This window comes from Rhipicephalus microplus, chromosome 10 (assembly GCF_043290135.1).
Source record: "Rhipicephalus microplus isolate Deutch F79 chromosome 10, USDA_Rmic, whole genome shotgun sequence".
NCBI lineage: Eukaryota > Metazoa > Arthropoda > Arachnida > Ixodida > Ixodidae > Rhipicephalus > Rhipicephalus microplus.
This window is the reverse complement of record NC_134709.1, coordinates 15,599,392-15,621,516: the sequence shown is the minus strand read 5'-3', so window position 1 is coordinate 15,621,516 and position 22,125 is coordinate 15,599,392. Positions and strand designations below refer to the sequence as shown.

General features: G+C 46.5%; 1 protein-coding gene across 2 annotated transcripts in view; it reads left to right on the top strand.

Moving 5' to 3' along the window:
* LOC119180760 (phospholipid phosphatase 3) overlaps nucleotides 1-22,125 on the top strand; it is a 67,940-nt gene that overhangs the window by 27,492 nt on the left and 18,323 nt on the right. For both annotated transcript variants that reach the window (XM_037431892.2, XM_037431893.2), the window contains exons 3-5: nucleotides 19,809-19,969; nucleotides 20,697-20,890; nucleotides 21,883-21,997. In XM_037431892.2, the coding sequence (XP_037287789.1) occupies nucleotides 19,809-19,969; nucleotides 20,697-20,890; nucleotides 21,883-21,997 (470 nt within the window). The remainder of the gene's footprint in view (nucleotides 1-19,808; nucleotides 19,970-20,696; nucleotides 20,891-21,882; nucleotides 21,998-22,125) is intronic.

Genomic DNA, 22,125 nt, shown 5'->3' with positions numbered 1-22,125 from the left:
CACCTCCTGATTTCTCGTCTCGGCTGCTCGGTTAAATACCTTGCGCGCGACTTTCCAGAAATTTCTGGTCATTTCGCCGGCGCGATACGCGGCGAAAGCTGGGAAGAGGGCGAGACAGTTGGAATGCCCTCTCCGGCCGGTGAGTCAACTCGGTATGGCCCCGCCCACTTCTTTCTGGAAAAATCGCGGGCTTGCTGGGCCGCCGATGTGGGGTGAGGAGGTTCGTCTGCGAAGCCGTGCTTCTGCGGGGAGAGCGCGCGCCCGGGAGCCCTGGATGTTTGCTTTCTTTTTTTTTTCTTTTTACCTCGCGGCGTTTCTGCCGCCCGTTGTCGCAAGTATTTGGCGGCGCGCTCTTGTGTAGCGCTCGTTCTGTGACAAGGAGGTTATACAATGCTAGTGAGATAGATGTGTTTATTTATTTATTTATAGAGGACGCTTGTGTCTGTAAAGTATATGAAAGCTACTTTCTCCGCATTTCGAAACCGGAGAAGTCATTTTCGTTCGTCTTTACAAGCAGACGGGTGGCCGTGGGGTGTAAAGCATCCGCTGACCAACCAAATGACCCTGCAGTTCGGTCCCCACTAGGGCCAAGGATTTTTCTTAATCGTTTATTTTTTATTTGCATTGTTCTCGATCTTTCGGTCACGCATAAGATGAGGATTTTTTTTCTCGGCAAACCAACGACGCCGGAATTTCTGAGAAACGAGTTCCTTATAACGCGGTCACGTTAAAGTGCTGTTTCGATGTCGCACCCGATCACACGTGCCTATAGAACCACGTTTTCACAATCGACGCCCAAACAAAGTTTGCGTGAACCGAGAACGCCCTTCGCATTGCTTGCTTTCGCGCAACTGCTTTGCATATCGGTATTTTTTTTTTAAAATCGTCTTCAAGGAAAAAGGGGAACTGGCTTATTCAAATGCTTCAACAGCAAACTATTCGATACCTTAAAGTAAGCGTCTCAGGCTCACTTCAGCCAGTGGGCAGCAGTAACGCATTTTAGTACCGCACAGTTTCGTGCAGAACGTAAAAACAGAACAGATGCATGGAGGGGTTGCGCATGCATGTGCAACTTGTTGGCAGATGTTGCCATTTGAAAGAAAACTTTTCCTATAACTCATATACGGATCATTTCTGAAAGACATTTGGAGCCATGGTATTCCAACAGCATGTCGATACCGATCTCTCAAACGACTGTACATAGTCATCTAATTGATGATTATGATTGATAAGGTCAATATATATATATATATATATATATATATATATATATATATATATATATATATATATATATATATATATATATATATATATATATATATATATGTGTGTGTGTGTGTGTGTGTGTGTGTGTGTGTGTGTGTGTGTGTGTGTGTGTGTGTGTGTGTGTGTGTGTGTCGTTGACTTTACTGAGTTTCAATGACGTTGACTTTACGTTGACTTTACAATGACCTTACTGGTTTCTTTACGGGTTGCAGATCTTTCTAAATACGAGGCTTTCAGATCTGCAACCCGTAACGAAACCAGTAAGGTCATTGTTTACATCAGGTGCGAACTCACATATATTGAGCATCCAGTAACACCGGACGACAGCAACCAATACGTGTGCCTGACAGTTAAGCGTAAGAACGTGAACTTCACGCTAGTGGCAGTATATATTTCGCCTTCAGGCCGCTTCGACCCGGCAAGATTAAGCGCCATTATGTCAGCGACACCTGGGCCATGGATTATTACCGGTGATCTTAACGCTCATCACCCCCTGTGGGGAAGCCAGATGATGAACCGTCGGGGAAGAGATGTGTCCTCCTTTGCATCTGACCACCAACTATATTGTTTAAATGACGGCGCTCCAACGTTTTTACGGGGTCTGACATATAGTAGCTGTCTTGGCCTAACTTTTGTGTCAAGTAGCCTAAACACCAAGGTGCAGTGGTTTGCGGACAATGAAACGCTTGGCAGTGACCACATCCACACCTATATAAAAATCAAGGGGCTAAGCAAGTCGCAAATCGCGCCCACTTCACGGATAGACTGGTCAAAGTACAGATCATCCACAGAGAAGCAATGCGAGAAAAACCAAGAAGGTTCTCTTGAAAGCCTAGAAAGTATAACGAAGGCCGCTATCCAAGAGGCAACGTTTAATTGTGAACTTTTGCCAGATTTTTGCAATTATGAGGTGGAGTTGGAGCGACTTCGCGCAATCCGTCGTCGCGCCGAACGACGTTATAGGCGCACGAAATCCATCTACGACTTGAGGGAAGCGAGACGTCTACAAAAGAAGATTCAACGTCGGATCAATGCACTACAGTCGCAGCGATGGAAGTCACTATGCGAGTCGCTCGATCCCCATAAACCTCTTTCGCAAATATGGAGAATAATCCGCGGCCTACGAACATTGCCACAACAGAATCGTCCGTTCAAATGCCTTCCTCTCCACCAAGGCTGGCGTGAAATCGATGTAGCGGAAGACTTCCGTGCCAGGGTTGCAAACAAGGGGTCCGGGATCAACATGAGTAACCTACGAAACGCGCCGGCGTCCAGAGACACTCGGATGGACAGCATGTTTTCTCTAGAGGAGCTTCAGGCAGCATTGGCAGCATGCAAGCGCTCGTCATCGCCTGGACCCGATGGAGTCACTTACATGACCCTTGCTAACCTAGGACGAACAGCTCGGCGTGCCCTTCTAGCTGTATACAATGACTCGTGGAGCAACGGTTTGGTTCCTCCTTCGTGGAAGTGCAGCCGCCTTGTGCCCCTGCTCAAACCAGGCAAATCGCCTCTGGACATGGCCTCCTATCGCCCCATCGCGCTTGCCAGCTGTTTTGGAAAGGTGATGGAGAGAATGGTGCTGACTCGCCTGGAGTGGTACTTGGAACATAACAATATATACCCCGATGCTTTGACCGGCTTTCGACGTGGACGGTCTTCCATAGACAATGTTGTTGATCTTGTCACGTCTGTACAACAGCAGAAGAGCCTAAAGAGATTATCAGCGGCACTTTTCTTGGATATTAAGGCTGCATACGACAATGTATTACATGAAACCATCCTGGACGCCTTGGGCATCATTGGACTGGGAGGCCGCGTTTACCATCGGATCTACAGCTATTTGAAGGACAGAACCTTCTTCGTTCAGACAGAAGATGGCGCAACAAGGCAACATCATACTTATCGCGGCGTACCTCAAGGTGGGGTCCTAAGCCCCATACTTTTCAACCTTGCGCTCATCGGCCTCGTTGACGTCCTGCCACACTCCGTACATCTGTGGATATATGCGGACGACATCTGCATCTGGGCATCAGGGGTCACGCGTCTACAAGTACGAGCCAGGCTTCAGACAGCGGCTACACTGACGTCAAACTACCTTCAAGGACGAGGACTGGAGCTGTCATATGAGAAATGCTCACTAGTTGCGTTTATGCGCTAGACAATGACGCCGTACTGCATCAGAATTAATGGACACACAATCAGCTATCAAAAGACTCACCGTTTCCTGGGAGTAATAATAGATCGTGATTTGTCTTGGAGCCCTCATATCGCTTACATGAAGAAGAAACTGACCATGATCACCCACGTCCTAAGGTTTCTTGCGGGAAAATCATGGGGCGCATCGGTACGAGCCATGCTTCAACTGTATGCTGCACGTTTTCTTGGCTTCATGCGCTACAGCCTACCTGTGCTTGGCAAGGCCCGCATAACAAACGTACACGTCCTCCAGTCATTACAAGCTCAAGCACTGAGAATATGCCTCGGGCTGCCGAGATGCGCATCCTCAGCAGCGACTGTCGCAATCGCTCATGAACACCCTATCACAACCTACATTCGTGTCGATGCTTTAAGAACGCACATAAGACATGCCACCCGGATTCAATCGCATCACCTCGCCTCCCTTCCAACTTCCAGGCCATGCTCTGCGTTCTGCTCTATTATTGCCCCACATCGCACGGTGATTCCCACGAACTTCACGCATGCAGCAAGACCGTCGTTACCATTGTGGTGTCTACATCCACTGGAAGCCCTGATATCTATCCCCGGAATGCAAAAGAAGAAAAATTTGTCAAATTTGGCCCTAAAACAAACAACATTACTGTTTCTGCATGAGAAACACAGTGGACGCATTCACATTTACACGGATGGGTCGGTCACTTCAACAAGTTCAACAGGCGCAGTGGTAATTCCGGAGAAATCAATCACGATAAAGTTCAGGACCTTGCATCTGACATCATCCACGGCGGCAGAACTCGCCGCCATTCGTGCCGCTCTGGAGTTCCTAGTTGAAGAACCGCAACATACATGGTCAATATTCTCCGAGTCCAAAGCAGCTCTCCAGGGCATTGCCTCGCCATATCGTCATGGACCAAACGAACAGCTAATTGCTGAAATACGACTGCTTCATCACCGGGCTATAGAGAAACAACATGACATAGCGTATCAATGGATACCAGGCCACTGCAGCATTGACGAAAACGACCGTGCAGATGAAGCAGCCCGTGATGCCCCTTGTCTAGCTATACCATTATCAAGAACGGACGCCGCTGCAAGGCTTCGATCACTTGCACGAGAACTGACACTCGCTCAGTGGAATTCACCGGCATTCACCAACGTCCGCCTTCATAATTTGGACCCACACCTACAGCTCCGTCTTCCATCAGGAATAACCAGAGCAGAGGAGACACTTTTGTGCCGTCTGTGGATTGGGGTGGCCTTTACGAATGCTTATTCGTTTCGAATCGGAATGGCCAGAAGCCCGACATGTGACAACTGTGGATACGCAGAGACTTTCTCCCATCTTCTCGGCGAGTGTCCCCGCTTCAGAGTGCCAAGAAAAGAACTGTCAAAAGCTTTAGATAAATTAGACAATCACCAATTGTCGGAAGAAAGGGTATTAGGACACTGGCCTAGACCGTCCTCTGCACGCAAGGCATTGAGAGCGTTGTTGCGCTTTCTGCTGGCAAGTGGTCTTAGAGACAGACTGTAAACAGCGTCGTGGATCGTCTGATGACCTTCTCTCTCTCTTTTTTACAACGTCTCTTTTCTCTCATCCTTTATCCCCCTTACCCCCTTCCCCAGTACAGGGTAGCCAGCCGGTCTGAGAACTGGCTAACCTCCCTGTCCTTCCTCATTTATTCCTCCTCCTCCTACGCTGAATAACTTTGCGCTGCGTGCCCCTATTGCTGCCATTCTTACGCCACTTATCCCTTAAGCCTTCAGTGTACGGAGCCAGCTAGAAAAACGTGCAAAACTATGAAGACGTGAAAAGTGTTGGACGGCCGCTTTAATTAAGATGCTTCACTCACAAACATTGCGTGATATATACTTGACACAGGCATGGTCGAGTCTGCTCGCTCGAATGTGACGCGCTCGCAGTATAGGAAAATCAAGCTTGCAGCCTTGAAATCTCGTCGAGGTTTTGAGCGTAGCGTTTGCGAGTTCGTTTAACTTTCGTCTCGAAGTAAAAACTGATCGAGACAGGAGCTATTTTCACTTTGAAAACAGGGTTCATTCGCCGCAGGTGGACTATTAGCCTTTGCTTTTTTTTTTCTTTTATGCGAAGCTTTTTTTATTTCACATATTTTGATGACATGCCGTATGCTCAAATGCCCTCCGCCGAAGGAGCATACACAATTAGGCGCGGCCTTGAAAAATGCTCCGGTCACTTGCTCCGTGTTCGCAAACTATATACAGTAAGTTAGAAGTGTGGCAGCTTGGGCTAGTTGGTATGGCATAGCATATATAAATATATATATATATATATATATATATATATATATATATATATATATATATATATATATATATATATATATATATATATATATATATATATATATATATATATATATATATATTCCAAGGTCGCAGCTTTGGATCATCCTGCCCACGGCAAGCTATCTTTGCACCCACTTTTCTTTCTTCACGTTTACATTACAATTGGCCTAATAACTTCCCCTATACTTTCCTTGGCGTTATTCTCTGTTCAATCTCATTGTTATGGTGTCTAAACACGTTGTTATAGGAAGCTTTGCAGCTGCTGGCCCAGTTGTCATATGATCACACGCAGAGGACGGATATATTATATAGGAAATATTATATAGCTCATGTGTCAAACAAAATGTTTTCAACGGTTTAAAAGCTGTGTGTGTGTGTGTGTGTGTGTGTGTGTGTGTGTGTGTGTGTGTGTGTGTGTGTGTGTGAGAGAGAGAGAGAGAGAGAGAGAGAGAGAGAGAGAAGAGTGTCTCGGTATTGTTTTTGCCAGCCGTGCAGGCTTCTGTACGAGCCGTTTGTAACAGAACGTTGACGGCCAGCCTTTTAATTACGTCTTCAACTGCAGCTGAAGGCCCAGACGCAATCCTATCAATCGGAGGTTGGGCGAAGGTTACACACACACAAAAGAAAGAACGCTGCTTCTACGCTTTTATTTTTCTTGTTTTCTTTTCATCTTCGATTACGTTGGAAAGCCGCCAACAGGCCGTTTTCGGACCACTGTGTGACTGGCACAGCTGGTGATGCGGTGTTGTTTACGCCTCGCCAGGTGTGGAATTCCCGAGTACTGTTACTTTTCGGCGCACGCTTTATATTGCCTATCTTCTGTGGAGACCTGCGCGTCGCAGGCCAGCAAGGCGACGCGGGCAGCAACACTGTTTTCACTATTCGCTCACCATAGCTATTCATAAAAAAAGCAGTGACATAAAAGAAAAAAAAAGCGACAGTCCCAATAAAGAAGAGTCTAAGGCAGGGAGACACGATCTCTCCGATGCTATTCACCGCTTGTTTGCAGGGGGTTTTCAAGGCCGTAGATTGGGAAGAATTGTGGATACGAGTTAACGGAGAGTATTTTAGTAACCTACGATTCGCTGATGACATAGCCTTGATGAGTAACTCGGGCGACGAATCACAGCTCATGCTTACTGAACTGGACACGAAAAGCAGGAGAGTACAGGTTTTAAAATTAGTGTGCTTAAAACTAAAGTAATGTGCTACAGTCTCGGCAGAAAACAGCGTTTTGCGATAGGTGGAGAGACGCTGGAAGTTGTAAATGTATATGTCTGCTTAGGACAGGTAGTAACCGCGGAGCCGAACCACGAGATCGAAGTAACTAGAAGAATAAGAATGGGGTGGAGCACATTCGGCAAGCACTCTCAAATTATGACAGGTAGATTGCCACTAACCGTCAAGATGAAGGTATATAACAGCTGCATCCTGCCGGTGCTTACCTGTGGAGAAGAAACCTGGAGGCTTACAAAGAGGGTTGAGCTTAAATTGAGGACGACGCAGCGAGCAATGGAAAGGAAAATGGTAGGTGTAACCTTAAGAGACAAGAAAAGGGCAGAGTGGGTCAGGGATCGAACCGGGGTTAAGGATATCATAGTTGAAATCGAGAAGAAGAAATGGACATGGGCAGGGCATGTAGCGCGTAGGCAGGATAACCGCTGGTCTATAAGGGTAACTGACTGGATTCCCAGAGAAGGGAAGCGGGTCAAAGGGAGACAGAAGGTTAGGTGGGCAGATGAGATTAAGAAGTTTGCGGGTATAAATTGGCAGCAGCAAGCACAGGACCGGGTTAACTGGCGGAACATGGGAGAGGCCTTTGTCCTGCAGTGGACGTAGTCAGGCTGATGATGATGATGATGATGATGATGATGAGATTAAAAAGCTCACAGGTATAACGTGGCGGCGGGAAGCACAACACCTGGTTGATTGGCGGATCCTGGGAGAGGCCTTTACCCTGCAGTGGGCGTAGTCAGGATGATGATGATGATGATACGGTAATAAAGAAGAAGAAGAAGAAGAAGAAGAAGAAGAAGAAGAAGAAGAAGAAGAAGAAGAAGAAGAAGAAGAAGAAGAAGAAGAAGAAGAAGAAGAAGAAGAAGAAGAAGAAGAAGAAGAAGAAGAAGAAGAAGAAGAAAAAGAAGAAGAAGAAGACCGCTTCAGGGCCCCTCCAAGCTCTACAAGCACAACCGCGATGCACGTAGCGGAGTACCTGCCGCATCCAAGCGGGGGACAAGTGAGCGAATCGGCGACGCCCCTTTCACGCCTTGAATTAAGGTATAATCGCGCTTTGTTTATTAAGGGTGTTATTGTGTTTTTCCCCTCTTTGTTTTCATTTTATCTTGCAGTGTTGCATCAGTTTTCTGTTTGCGCCCTGATCTTGAGGAAAAAAAAACACTCCTACGATAGCCCTAATTGGACTGCAGTACATAAAAATAAACAAATGAATTAACTAATTTTCCAGATCCCTCCGCTATGCACGGTGGGTCCAATGTGCCACCCCCCGCATGGCTATGCCACTAGACGGAGATGGTTCATGACCATATTCATGTTCTAATAATTGTTCTGGATTTCTCCATTAACACAACAAGTCACGCGGCCTCTTATGCATTTGCTTAGGATCGCTCGAAGCTAGGCGAAAGCCATTTTCTGTTTCGTCACTGTCGATGTCGATTGTAGTGATCATCACCATCTCCCTCCCCCTTCCCCCTTGCTGAAGCTTTTTCAACCCAAAGTGATTATGCCATAGGCACAGCTTTGACGAAGCGAAGTTGTGACGTCACGTTCCGTAACGTCGTGATGAAGACATGGTAATGCCTCACATATAGGGGACTTGCGTCGTCATGATGACGTCACAGCGTTACCCTATCATTTCGGCCGGCTTCGGGGTTCTTCAAGCATGTATACTTGTATCCCTTGTACACGGACGTCGTTGTTTTGTCTTGTTTGTCGCGTCAGCCTCCTGGATTGGCGGGCCCACAGTGGTCTGTTATCGAACCCGCGTATTGGCGGCTCTTCCAAGCGCGATCCCTCCCCCCCCCCCCTTTTGTTTTTTGGACAGGTACCCGTCTACTGCTAAGAAACTCACTGGGTAGGATAATCCTGGTGCGGTTATCTCGGCCTCTGCCTTTCTTGTGTAACGCACTAAAGGCTGGATTTTACTTAATGACGTCACTTCAAGAATACTGTATGTGTTTTTTTGGGGCTCTTACTTCAAGACTTTCTTTCTTTCCCTCGTTCTTTCTTACTTTCTTTCTTTCTTTCCTTCCTTCCTTCCTTCTTTCTTTCCTTCCTTCTTTCTTTCTGTTCTTCTCTCTTTCTTTCTTACTTTCTTTCTTTCTTTCCTTCCTTCTTTCTTTCCTTCCTTCTTTCTTTCTGTTCTTCTCTCTTTCTTTCTTTCTTTCTGTCTTTCTTTATGATTTCGGCGCGCTAAATCTGCATGCCGGATAGTCTCTAATGGATCAACCTCGAAATGACGTGTTTATCGCCCTCTCATCGGACGCCGTCAGAAAGACTGGGCTTTTACCGCGCGCGATGCGCGTCGATACAACGCCCACTCCCCCCTCTATTACACGCTTCTCACCATCCTTAAACCCACTTTATCATTTATATTTCGTGATCAAACCTACAACAACAACAGCGAACGCGCGGCAACAACGGCGCTGCTTCGTGGGAAGGCCACGTGACGTCCCGCACGCAAGCATTCTACATCGAACAAGGTCGCACGTTTCTTTCCTTTTCTTTTTTTGCGCGCGGTTATATTCCCTCGCTTTCAAGACCTCTTGCCGTAGTCTAAGGCAAGCGTCCCGCGAAACAGAAGAGTTAAAAAGCGCGAAACACGCCCTCTGGACAAAGGATCGAGTCACACGCCGATTGGCGTCATCCGTTTCGTGTGTTCAGCACACTCTGCCAAAAAAAGATCCGCGGTTTCCACGCGGAACGGTCGCACGATTCGCGGTAGGGACCGACATTAAAAGCCGCCGTGGGCTTCGATTGCGTGGTTATTTCGAAACGTCCCCTTCCCGAATCGGTCGTCCAGTTCTCGGCGTGGGGCTATAGCCGCGCTGAGGTGTATACTATAGAGGTGCTTCGACGGAACACGAATACGAGAAAGCATTGCAGGGACACCGCTTGGTGCTTTGAGGAGTCCTTGTGTATGGCTATGATGTGCATAGCTCTCTCTGCGGTGTCCTAATGCGTGCCTTCTAGTGGTACACACAAGGACACCGCACAGCGCCACGCTCATCAAAGCTGTTCACACCAAGGTGTGAGTGCATACGTTCTCCTACATCAAAGTTGTTGAGATTATAAAATACCGCTAGGGTGGAAACAGATAATTTAATTTGAAGCGAAGTTTTTATGAGTCTTATACCCCTGTCACACGGGCACCCGCGAAGACCGTTTAACTCTCTCGTCCTTACGACAACGAAGATGCAGGTCCGTGTCACACGGCCACCCTTAACCAAACGAAGGTAAACGGAGCGTTTCGCAAAGGACGTTCAACGATCTCCTTTCGCAGCGACACGAGGTACTCTCGCCCCAGCAGTGTATAGGTCAGAGAAAAATTTCGAGCACTAAGTGGCCGCAATGAAAGGATAATACATTTTGGCAATCTTAAACGTTCTTTCGTTGCAGTACTCATTCACAACGCGTGTTTGTTTACATATATTTACGCCTGCCAGAGTTCACTTACTCTCAACACCGATGCTCTACACTCCGTGCCTCACACGTGGTGCCTCGCGAGTTGGGCCGGCCGGCGCCATTGAAAAATATTTCGTACATGCGTGTGGTTGTGGTCGTCCGCTGTGTCACTCATGGCTGAAGAACACAAAATGTGCGCTCACGAGGCAAGGAAGCACAAGAACTTTCTTACATAAAACATGAACACAGGCAACAAAACAACTAGAAGCACAATGTGGCCAGCGTCACTAGCAGCGTCGCTACATTTAGCGAATTCGTTTTTATTTGAAAATATTTTTGTGGTTTGTTAGCCTCTTACCTCCTTAATAGTGTTTTTGTAAAAACCCCAGAACGAGGATTCACAAAAAATCAATAGAGATGAAATTAGAATATTTTCCCGAAAATCAAACAGCGCCAGCTGATTCCCTCGCGCCAACTGTTACAACCTTTTCATTGCCGTGTGACACTGCCACTACTCCTTCTCCGTCGAACCACTTAGGGGAGATTTACGTTGACGGTGTTCAACGGAGTTTAGTGGTGGCCGTGTGACAGGGGTATTAGATTCCAGTGGTCCGATCGTTACGCCACAAACCCGTTGTTGGCGAACATAAAAAACACCAGGGCTGCGCAGAACGCACAGCACAGTCACAATGAAAGCCAGAAGAGTGGCCTTTCTGAGCGTTTTCTAAACACTCTTTAGGTAACTGCTACAAGAACACTTGCTGGGTACCCACTACGCCATAAATAATCATGGTTTTTATGTAGTAGGCCAGCATTCGTTGTGTTATCCTTCGTCATTCTTCGGAGAAGCGTGGTATCCGCACACGAGCACTCTGCTAGGAATTTTGGGGCATTTCTTTACGCAGTGGCTGACAAAGATGAAGAATTATGCCTGGAGTGGATATGCGCCGCAGTTAATGGGCGATCAAGAACACGCTTTTGTAATGGGCTGGAGCATTGAGCGACCCACTTGTTACGCGATTAGCATTTTGTGACGCCTGGTTATTCCTTTGATGTTCCAAAACGTTTTATTACTCATATTAACGCGATTCGTTTCCAGACATCAAGCCTGCCTAAGGCCAGTTTGGAATCGAGTTCCAAGCTCCGGCGTGGCTCAGTGGTAGAATACTGGGCTGGCACGCAGTGGACCCGGGTTCGAATATCATTGTGTTCCTGGCGTTTTTCAATCTACTATATAGATAGATTGATTGATTGCCAGCCATGCCATTTTGCTGGATAGCAGGCACCGTGATATAGTTGCGGTTTTATATCGATCCGCTTATCCCTGGAAGCATGGCGAAAGCCTCGTATACTAAAATAAAATGACGTCACGCGATTACTCCCTATGGAGATTAGATCGAAGGGCCGGCGCTAAGTGTTCGAGATTAAACGGCATTTATAGCGCCCGCGCCTATGCACCAGGTACCACACATCGCCGAAGTACGGAACAATTAAGCGTATAAGTATATGCGTGAGTTGCGTTTGCTTTCATTTTCGAGCTATATAGCGGGATGATTTTGGTTATCTATCGAATCATAGCTTGCTCTTTCTCTAAATTGACTAAATTATTTCATATCCGCATTCTGACAACCGTTGTGTTCCCCGTTTTTCGAATCACGTGAGCCGTCCATTCCGCGAAAGACCATTTTCCTCGAACGCCGCTACCCCCTTTTTTAGCGCGCCTTTCTCGCTTCGCTGGCATCGTTCCAAAACCATCCAGCAACACAGAGGGTTACGTGCCGGCAACGGAATAGCGATAAGGCGACACTGTCTCCAAATAACGACGATGCGATTAAAGGCACCGCGTCCGGCTCGTTGGCGACGCTATTACGCCCGCGGTGATTGGCGGGTTCCCTGTCGTTTGCGTAACGGACTACAACGCGGCAATCCTTAATCTTCGCAGTCCGGCTCTGCGACCGTCTCGGGATGGGACGTTGCGAAACTCGTTCGCCAAACGGAAGGCCAGCACCCCGTGCGCCTCGGCTGTGCTACGGCCGCTGGCTGTATACGTTGTAGGCGGAAATGCCCATCCCGTTTTGGTGTTTGTTCGTCGTCCGTGACGCAAACGCATTCATCACGGAGACGGCAGTGGTGTGCAAAAGAAAGAGAGGTAGGAAAAGAAACTAAAGTAACAGCAACGGTAAGACTGGTCTTTTCGTGGGGAAGTCGTTTGTCCCGATCGTGTTGCTTTCGCCCGTACTCAAGGCACGTTTCCGTTTTTCACTTTTTTTTCTTCAATCATGCTGTTCAAGTTGTTTCTTTGTCTGCGTGTAGTTTAATATCTCCATACTTCTTTAGTCATTAATTCATTGTGATCCTCAATGGTCTCGTGTTTCTCCTTGATTCTCATTCATTCATTCATTCATTCATTCATTCATTGTGTCCTTAGTCTGTCTTACTACGATTGACTGCTTACTTATATCTTCTTAATTTTCACCGATCATTTTTACCCATTCATTCATTCTTTCATTCATTCATTCATTCATTGTCTCCTTAGTCTGTCTTACTACGATTGGCTGCTTACTTATATCTCCTTAATTTTCACCTATTATTTTTACCCATTCATTCATTCGATAATTCATTCATTCATTCCTTATTTCGTTATGTCCTTAGTCTGTGTTACTACGATTGACTGCTCACTTATATCTCCTTAAATTTCACCTATTATTTTTACACATCATTCATTCATTCGTTCATTCGTTCGTTCATTCATTCATTCATTCATTCATTCATTCAATCATTCATTCATTCATTCATTGCTGAATCCGCCGCTTTGTACTTTGCCAATTTCGTTATTTCCGTGGTGTTCGCATCGCTTCACTATTCCCCCACCTTTACTGCTTCGATCATTATTTCCCTGTAACCTTCGTTCTGGGATCCTTGAGCCGCGTAAGCCTTTCCTTATTAAGCAGATGCTTCTTCTTACATCTATTACCCTTCGCTTTCACCGTCCCCGCTGAATGTTTCCATTGCTGCCGGGACCTGACTTGCACCGCGTGTGTATGGCGGACGGTTCGATGCGCGCCGGAGACCACATTGACGCATCGCGCGAATTACGGGGAGGAGGCGCGCTTTTGTGGCCCCGCGTGAGCAATTGAATTGATGCATCGCGGCCGCACTGGCGACGCCACAGTTGGGCGGCGCCTTAAACGTGTGTGTCCCCATTCATACAATCGGGCCTGTTGCAACTGCTTGGAAAATTGCGCCGTGGTACGGAAATGGAAGCGGACATCGATTGCGCGTTGCCTCGGCGTTGTGTGATTCGTGGGAGGGTGTTTTCTTTTTTGTATTGACCTTGTTGGTGCCCTCTGAATGACATCTGAAATTTTTTTCATCCGTGAAGATGTATATCCACCCTGCTAAAATCCCCTATGGAGATTGAAGTATCTGTAAATAAATTAAATAAATAAATAACCTTTAACAAAGCGGCTGTATGTGTTACGAGGCAGAAAGGATGAAGTGGAAGAAAAATCGTATATATTCGATTTCAGAATATGAGTATGTGTTAGTATTCTTCGGCAAGTCGGCTTTATGTGATGATGCTTGGGTAAAATGAATACGCGGCAACCTTGCACAGGCATAGCCTAGGGAAAATGGTGTTTAAACACTTTCCTTTCCGAAATCGTTCAATTTAGCACGTGCCTTTGTACAGTTGGCCAAATCTTTTAACTATCGTGAACGAACGGCATCCTTTCTGTGTATATTTGCCATATGACTGCATTACGTTCATATGACGGGCAACTGCATTCCCACAGAGCACATGCCCACAAAATAATTTTTCGCTACCTTGTTCCATCACATGGCGCTTACAGACAAAAAAAAAAATTGCCATTGTACGCGATAGTTCAAGTTTTGGCCGGCTGTACAGATACTCACATATAAACACTCGCACGAACACACTTGCTTACACAGCCCCACCACGGTGGTCTAGTGGCTAAGGTACTCAGCTGCTGACCCGCAGGTCGCGGGATTGAATCCTGGCTGTTGCGGCTACATTTCCGATGGAGGCGGAAATGTTGTAGGCCCGTGTGCTCAGATTTGGGTGCACGCCAAAGAACCCCGGGTGGTCGAAATTTCAGGAGTCCTCCACTATACGGCGTCTCTCGTAATCATTTGGTGGTTTTGGGACGTTAAACCCCACATATCGTCATATCATCAACGCTTGCTCACACACAGACACACACATTCACTCAGTCACAAACATAGAGACGCACATTCACTCACTCACACACACATGCACACACTCACTAACTCGCTGTCCCTCGCACGCACACACACGTATGCACATATTTATTCGCTCACCATCTCCCTCATATATATCCACTCACTCACTCACTAACTCACAGTCACTAAGCTACTAACACACTTATTCGCCTCCTCCTCTCATATTCGCTTTGTGTCCCTCACTCGGTGGGCCATTCGCTCGAAAAAAACACTGCTCACACAAATTTTGACGAAAATTTTAATTTCCTTTTTTATTTGTTTGTACAGTTTATTAGACTAGTACTTCAGTGACCGCATATGTCCAGCATGTTTCCTGGAAACTTTACAACTAGGGTCCGTGACTCCAAGGCCATATACGCCAAGAGAATGCCAAGACCGTACGTTTCAGTCGAAATAACTCAGTTATGGTTTTCTAGGTCAGCAGCTACGTTTTGAATGGTAGTTACTTTCGCGGGTCTCGATATTGACTGGCTCTGGGTCGACAAGCCCAGGCTCTCGCGATTACCCACCCGCAAGAGACTCATCTTTCACATTACATTGAGAACTGCATTCGGTCATATTCAAGAAGAAAGAAAGACAACTCGGCGACTATTGCTTGAACTGCTCGTGTTTTCATATTATTGCGCAGTCTGCTGGGCTCTACACGGAAATGGTTTATGCACAAGCTCGTTGTCGCCACTCGGCGTGGCTGTCTCTGGGGGCTGTGACGTCAAGTCGTTGATCAATTATCGTCCAGCTCGCTTAACTAAAGTATCATGTTTTGGCAGAAGGATGACAGAGAAGGATCGTGGCGTATAAAGGGCTTCTTATTGCATCGCTACGACGCTTCATAATCACATCATTGGGTTTGGCGCGTAAAAACACCGTTATTTCACGAGAGAACTTTTGATAGAAGCGCGTGAACGCGTTTCGCGTGCGCATGAGAACATCAAGAATTTTGAATAAGCAAAAAAAAAGACAATAATAATTACGCATACTGCGTGAAAATATATTAAAGTATAGGGCAGTTACGTACTATAGGAGTGCGACTACTGAGAAAACACCGTGGAGCTGGTGGCGTTGCCCTTTTCTTTTCCCACCTCCTCACCATCACTTCTCTTTCCCACTCTTACCGACTATCCTAATTTTGCCCTCTCTCTCACTCATTTCACTCCTCGCCATCATGACTTTCATTTACCAACCTTTGCTATAATCTATACTTATATACATAGATATGCTATGCTTCACCCCCTTCCCTCCTCCCTGTCCTCTTCCTCATCGTGACTTCTCTTTCCTACTGTGTCGCTACACAATTCCACTCAAGGCTATGCTATACTTTACACTGTCCCTGCCTTTCCATTTGAACCTCACATATATATGCTCTTCCTTCGCTTTCTCTGCCCCTTGAGTTATACTATACATTACAAGGCTATGCTGTGCCTTACTCTATTCCCTCCTCCTCCCCCTCACATTCATTTCACACACTTTCGCTATACTACAAAGCTATGATATATGTTTTACTCTATTCCCTTCTCCTCACCTTCACATTCTTTTCACACACTTTCGCTATACTACAAAGCTACGATATATGTTTTACTCTAGTGCCTCCTCCTCACCCTCACATTCCTTTCACACACTTTCGCTATACTACAAAGCTATGATATATGTTTTACTCTATTGCCTCCTCCTCACCCTCACATTCCTTTCACACACTTTCGCTATACTACAAAGCTATGATATATGTTTTACTCTATTCCCTTCTCCTCACCTTCACATTCTTTTCACACACTTTCGCTATACTACAAAGCTACGATATATGTTTTACTCTATTGCCTCCTCCTCACCCTCACATTCCTTTCACACACTTTCGCTATACTACAAAGCTATGATATATGTTTTACTCTATTCCCTTCTCCTCACCTTCACATTCTTTTCCCACACTTTCGCTATACTACAAAGCTACGATATATATTTTACTCTTTCCGTCCTCACCCTCACATCCCTCTCCCACGCTTTCGCTATACTACAAAGCTACCCTATATGTTTTCGCTGTACGACAAGGCTATGCGACATGCTTTCTTTCTATCAGTGCCTAGTGACTGCTAGGCCACGCAGTGACGTCACATAGCTCGGCGTGGTGCTTTCAGCGCTACACCTCACAAATTTCTACCAGACCAAACAGCTCTTCTATTCGAATAAAAGAGTAAGTGGGTTAACGCGCCGGAGAGAGCGTCGTGGTGTGCTGTAGAACAAGCCTAACTAAGCCCAACAGAATTGACGGGGCTCGGAGTCGCAAGCTAATACTTCACGCTTCGTGCTCTCCCGCACGAAGCCTGTGCGCATGCGCATATGGGTACCTATAGCTCTTTCTGCCCTTCTTAAGCTTTCTCTCTTTCTTTCGTTGATCATCAAATACATCGTCTACGGAAAAACATGAAATACCTGTAGCAAGTGATCGTGAAATCCTAACTCGCTACTTTTGCGATATATTTGTCTGCTCTGTTCTGATGTAACTCACTTGCTGTGGAGTTTGGGGTATAGAAGCACCCGGGGCCATAGAGTTTCCTAATATACACTATAGAGGGAACTCTGGCGTTAGTGTCTATGGGAGCTGCAACGTACGGCACTTCAGTGAGCATGGGAATGATGGGTAGTACACACATTTGTCTAATCTTCGTACTTCTGGCCTGCTTTTGGCTCCGTGTGTGTTCGTGTGTCTTGGAACTGTTTTCTTACGAAACAAATATTGCAAATGTTCAGCAGTTGCGCTTCACCATCTTATTCTTTTAAACTTACCTTTCCAAATCGGGTCACGAAGTTCAAAAGGGTTGATTTTTTTTCTTTCAAAACAAAACCGAAACATAGCAATAAACGAAGCCGCAAGTACGATTCGCCGCCCGCAAGTACGCAGACTATAGGCAAATGTGCGTACTACCCATCATTCCCATGGTCGATGAATGATCGCAGTGCCAAAGTCCCCTCTAGTTAATTTTAGAAAACTCTATGCCCGGGGCTTCTTCGTTTTTCGATTCTTCCCGAGCAATTGCACCAAATATATATTTTTTTCATTTTCTTTCTCTAACTTCTTTCAGAAACCTCCGCTCCAGACATTTAAACATTTAATGGGATCTTTTATTCACGCTGGAAAGGAGTTAAGCTCATTATCTACGGGGCAGAGCGGGCTTGAAACTTTCGTCCGTGTTTTCTTTATTTGCTTCCTTTTATTTAAACTAAAATGTTACCGACAAAGAGCTGTGATGAAAAAAAAAAGCAACGATGATCTCTCTTTAATCAGCAGGGGCTGTCTAAAACACACAAGAAAAAAAAATCAAGCCTCGTGCCATTTGTTCTTTCGTAAGCACCGGTAATGCCCAAACTCTTTTCTTACTGGGGCTTCGTTCGCACGAGGCATATTTGGAGGTAGGCAGGCTACGCATTAATGGAGCCGGCAATGTCCAAAGCTCTCGGCGATTATACCCCGGATTAGTCGGCAAACACTGCGCCGCACGTCGCAGGCAACGTGTTGGTTACGCTGCACGGGGATTAGCGGGGATTAAGCGTCGCACGGCCGCCGAGTATAGGTACGTACCTGAGTGCTCGCGTCAAGGTGTGCGCGACGTGTTTACATAATCAGCAGACATCATGAGAAGGCCGCATGTATCCGGTACGAGAGCGCGCCCTGCTGGCCTGCGTAACGGAATTAGGTGGTCTGACCCGCTTAGGCCTTACAGTTGCAGCCGTGGAATCAGGGGTATAATTGCCGGTTGGCTTCACGTGGGCGTAACAAAAGTTTAGGGCTTGATGAAAATGATTGACTGACTGACTGTTTGATTGATTTATTGATGGATTGATTGAACTCGTTCATCGCAGGAACAGTTGCTGTTATCTTCCGTATATTATATCTTAGTGGCTATTGTGTTGTGTCTGAAGGGTAGGTCGTGGGTTCATTTCCAGTCCACGGCATCTGCATTTCTATCGACGTGACACGTTAGAATACCCGTGTATTTAGATCTACGTGCACACCCAAACACCCCAGGTGGTCGAAATCAACCCGCCTTGCTATGGCGCGCCTTTTAACCACATCATTGTTTTATTAATCCCGAGAATTTAATTGCAACTCTTTTTATTATCTTGTTCACTCTATATATGTGCTCCCAACCCCTTACGAGGCAGATACATTTAAACGGTCTTTCACGTAATAAAATCATGTTAACTGAAATTTAGATGTGTAATAGTAACATGCACTGTCTAAATGATGGTTAACGATAACTCGCGCAGGATGGCTGATGGTTAACATCAGCAGTCCGCTGTTTTGACAATGTATTTTAAAGAACAGTCCACGTAGTCTTCTTGTTGTTGTGTGCGACAGATCGAGAACCCCACCTCGGCGAAATCTGGGGAGGCGAAGATCGTCTCTGAGGTCTCGGTAGAAACAAGACGCATCGTGGCCAGTACCCAGCGTGTAGAGAAAACCAAGAGCTTCCCCGGGAATGGGGATACACTCCACCGAGAGTGCAACTGTTCGCTTATACGTCGGCCGTAGTATTGGAGGGATGACTAGCGCTGGCTGGCTGAATGATAGCATGCATGGTGGGTAATCTTGGTCTCCCACCCAGGGGAGATTCGGTGCTCCTATAGCCGAACTGTTTCGGAAATGAGCATTCATTCATTCATTCATTCATTCATTCATTAAATAAATTGAATTGAAGTTTATTTCGTCCTGAAATTCTTACAGGATCGGGAGCAGAGGCTAAAGGCTATATAGCCTGACATGGGGCCTCTGCTCCTAAATACAGTTTGGCACGCAGGCCGCTCAATCTGTCGCATTTTTTTTTTCATAAATAAATATATAACACAACAAGTAACACACAGAAAAAAATGAATAACACAATAAATAAACCAGAAAAGAAGGAACGCATCTAGGTAATCGAACATAAAAGGAGTGACGGCGGGCCTCTCCTGCTGCAAAAATCCGCCTTGAAACTATGTGGTTTCCAACCTGTCTCCAAACTCACAACTTTCGCCAGCTGCATTCTCGTAACCAGTCAATAGATAATGATGCAGCCACGGATTCGATTCATTCATTCATTCGTTCATTCATTCATTCATTCATTCATTCATTCAGTTATTCCGTGTGTCCCTGACGCATGCAGGCCTGCTGGCGATATGCGTGGCGTCTATGCGCGGCGCCCTGATGCCCAAGACGCTGCCGGGCTTCCGCTGCGACGATCCGCACATCCGGCACCCGTTCCGGGGAGACACCGTCACCCTCACGCAGATCCTGGCGCTGGTCATTGTACTTCCGGGACCCCTGGTGCGTATACACCCCACTCCTACACGGTGCAGCCGTCCTTTGACCCACTACGCGACCAAGTCTGTTCTTCTCTCCGCCACACCTCACACGCGGTGGCTATTCGCTTACTTGAAGATGTCGCGGCGCCTGTGCCCCTCCCCCGATGGCAACGTCATGAAACGCCCTGGTAGTGTCTCCGCACCCCTTTACAACCGAAAGTGAAGTTCCGGATGGCGAGTCCGGTTGACCCGGATAGCCCCGCAAAGCCGCATGGTACCAAACGTTCACAGCCAGGCTGCCTTGGTCTACCGGGGACCGCCGCTGTGGTTGGTCGTAGTAGTAGTAGTACTAGTAGTAGTAGTAGTAGTAGTAGTAGTAGTAGTAGTAGTAGTAGTAGTAGTAGTAGTATAGCAGCAGTAGGAGGAGGAGGAGAAGGCGAAGAAGGAGGAGGAGTTGCATTAGTAGTAGTAGTAGTAGTAGTAGTAGTAGTAGTAGTCATGCAGGTCACGATACTATAAATCCGCAAGGTGTGACTACAGAAATAGCTAAAACGTAAATATGGCGGGGATGATGATAGCGATGACGATGTTCAAAGGGAGTAGGCGCGTGTACTTCAAATCTAGCTGCGTACTTACAACTCGTGTTGTTTGTAGCCGATCACATACATTCGCTCGTATGCAGCTTCGCTGTCCGATGGTTTTTATATGGTGTGGAACTGGCGATAATTCGTTTTTTATTCATTTCGTAGCTCTTACTGGTGGAGCAGTGGGCCGACGGTCCCGTCCGCTGGCCGCTGGTCCGGTCCGCGCTTCGCCATTACGTGCTCGGCCTGGAGCTGGTCTCCGTGGCCATCGAGGTGGTCAAGTCGCTGGTCACCAAGCCACGTCCACACTTCCTGGACTCGTGCCGACCCGACTGGGACAAGCTCGACTGCTCGCAGGGGTACTGTCATCTTGCATTGTTACACTTAGTTGTAATGTTGACTAATAAAGGCGTCGCTGATCTATCTTGTTCGTCGTTTTTTTGTTTTGTTTTTACATCGTGGTAATGGCGGTGTTGTTTTCATCAGAGTTCTTCAATCATACAAGTTGCAAAAGTATGCAGATAGATAGATAGATAGATAGATAGATAGATAGATAGATAGATAGATAGATAGATAGATAGATAGATAGATAGATAGATAGATAGATAGATAGATAGATAGATAGATAGATAGATAGACGGACGGACGGACGGACGGACGGACGGACGGACAGACAGACAGACGGACGGACGGACGGACGGACGGACAGACAGACAGACGGACGGACGGACGGACGGACGGACGGACGAACAGACGGACAGACAGACGGACAGACGGACGGACGGACAGACGGACGGACAGACGGACGGACAGACAGACAGACAGACGGACAGACAGACAGACAGACAGACGGACGGACAGACAGACGGACAGACAGACAGACAGACAGATAGATAGATAGATAGATAGATAGATAGATAGATAGATAGATAGATAGATAGATAGATAGATAGATAGATATATAGATAGATAGATAGATAGATAGATAGATAGATAGATAGATAGATAGATAGATAGATAGATAGATAGATAGATAGATAGATAGATAGATAGATAGATAGAAAAGGGAGTCGAGTTGTATGCATAGATTGGAATGTTATAACAATCGGTTAAAAGAGTGCGCCAGAAGCCGCTTTTTGCTCTGCTGGTCAAAATCTTGAGGGGGTTGAGGCGGGCTCTGAAGTGGTTTAACAGGAACATGCGTGTCCTAGATGTCGGGCTGAACACGTCAGAACCCGATGCTGCCTCAAGGTTTCGTATACCGCAGATCGAAAAACCGGCTGCCCGCGTGCTCTGTACGCAGCAGACGTAGTCGCGGCCGTATCAATATACGTATTCGTTTGTGTTGCAGCGTGGTGACGCAGTACCAGTGCGCCAATGAGGAGGCTTGGATACTGGTCGACATGTACAAGTCGTTTCCCTCCGGTCACTCGGCGCTTGGCTTCTACCTTTTTACATTCGTAGCGGTGAGTGGTTTTTCTCCTCTTTTTTTTTTCTACATTTTTACTCTGTCGAACCTGTTCCGTGAATGTTTAAAGAGCAGAGTTATGGCCGCGAAGTTACTTGCGTAAAATAATCACTTCGCGCCTTTGCT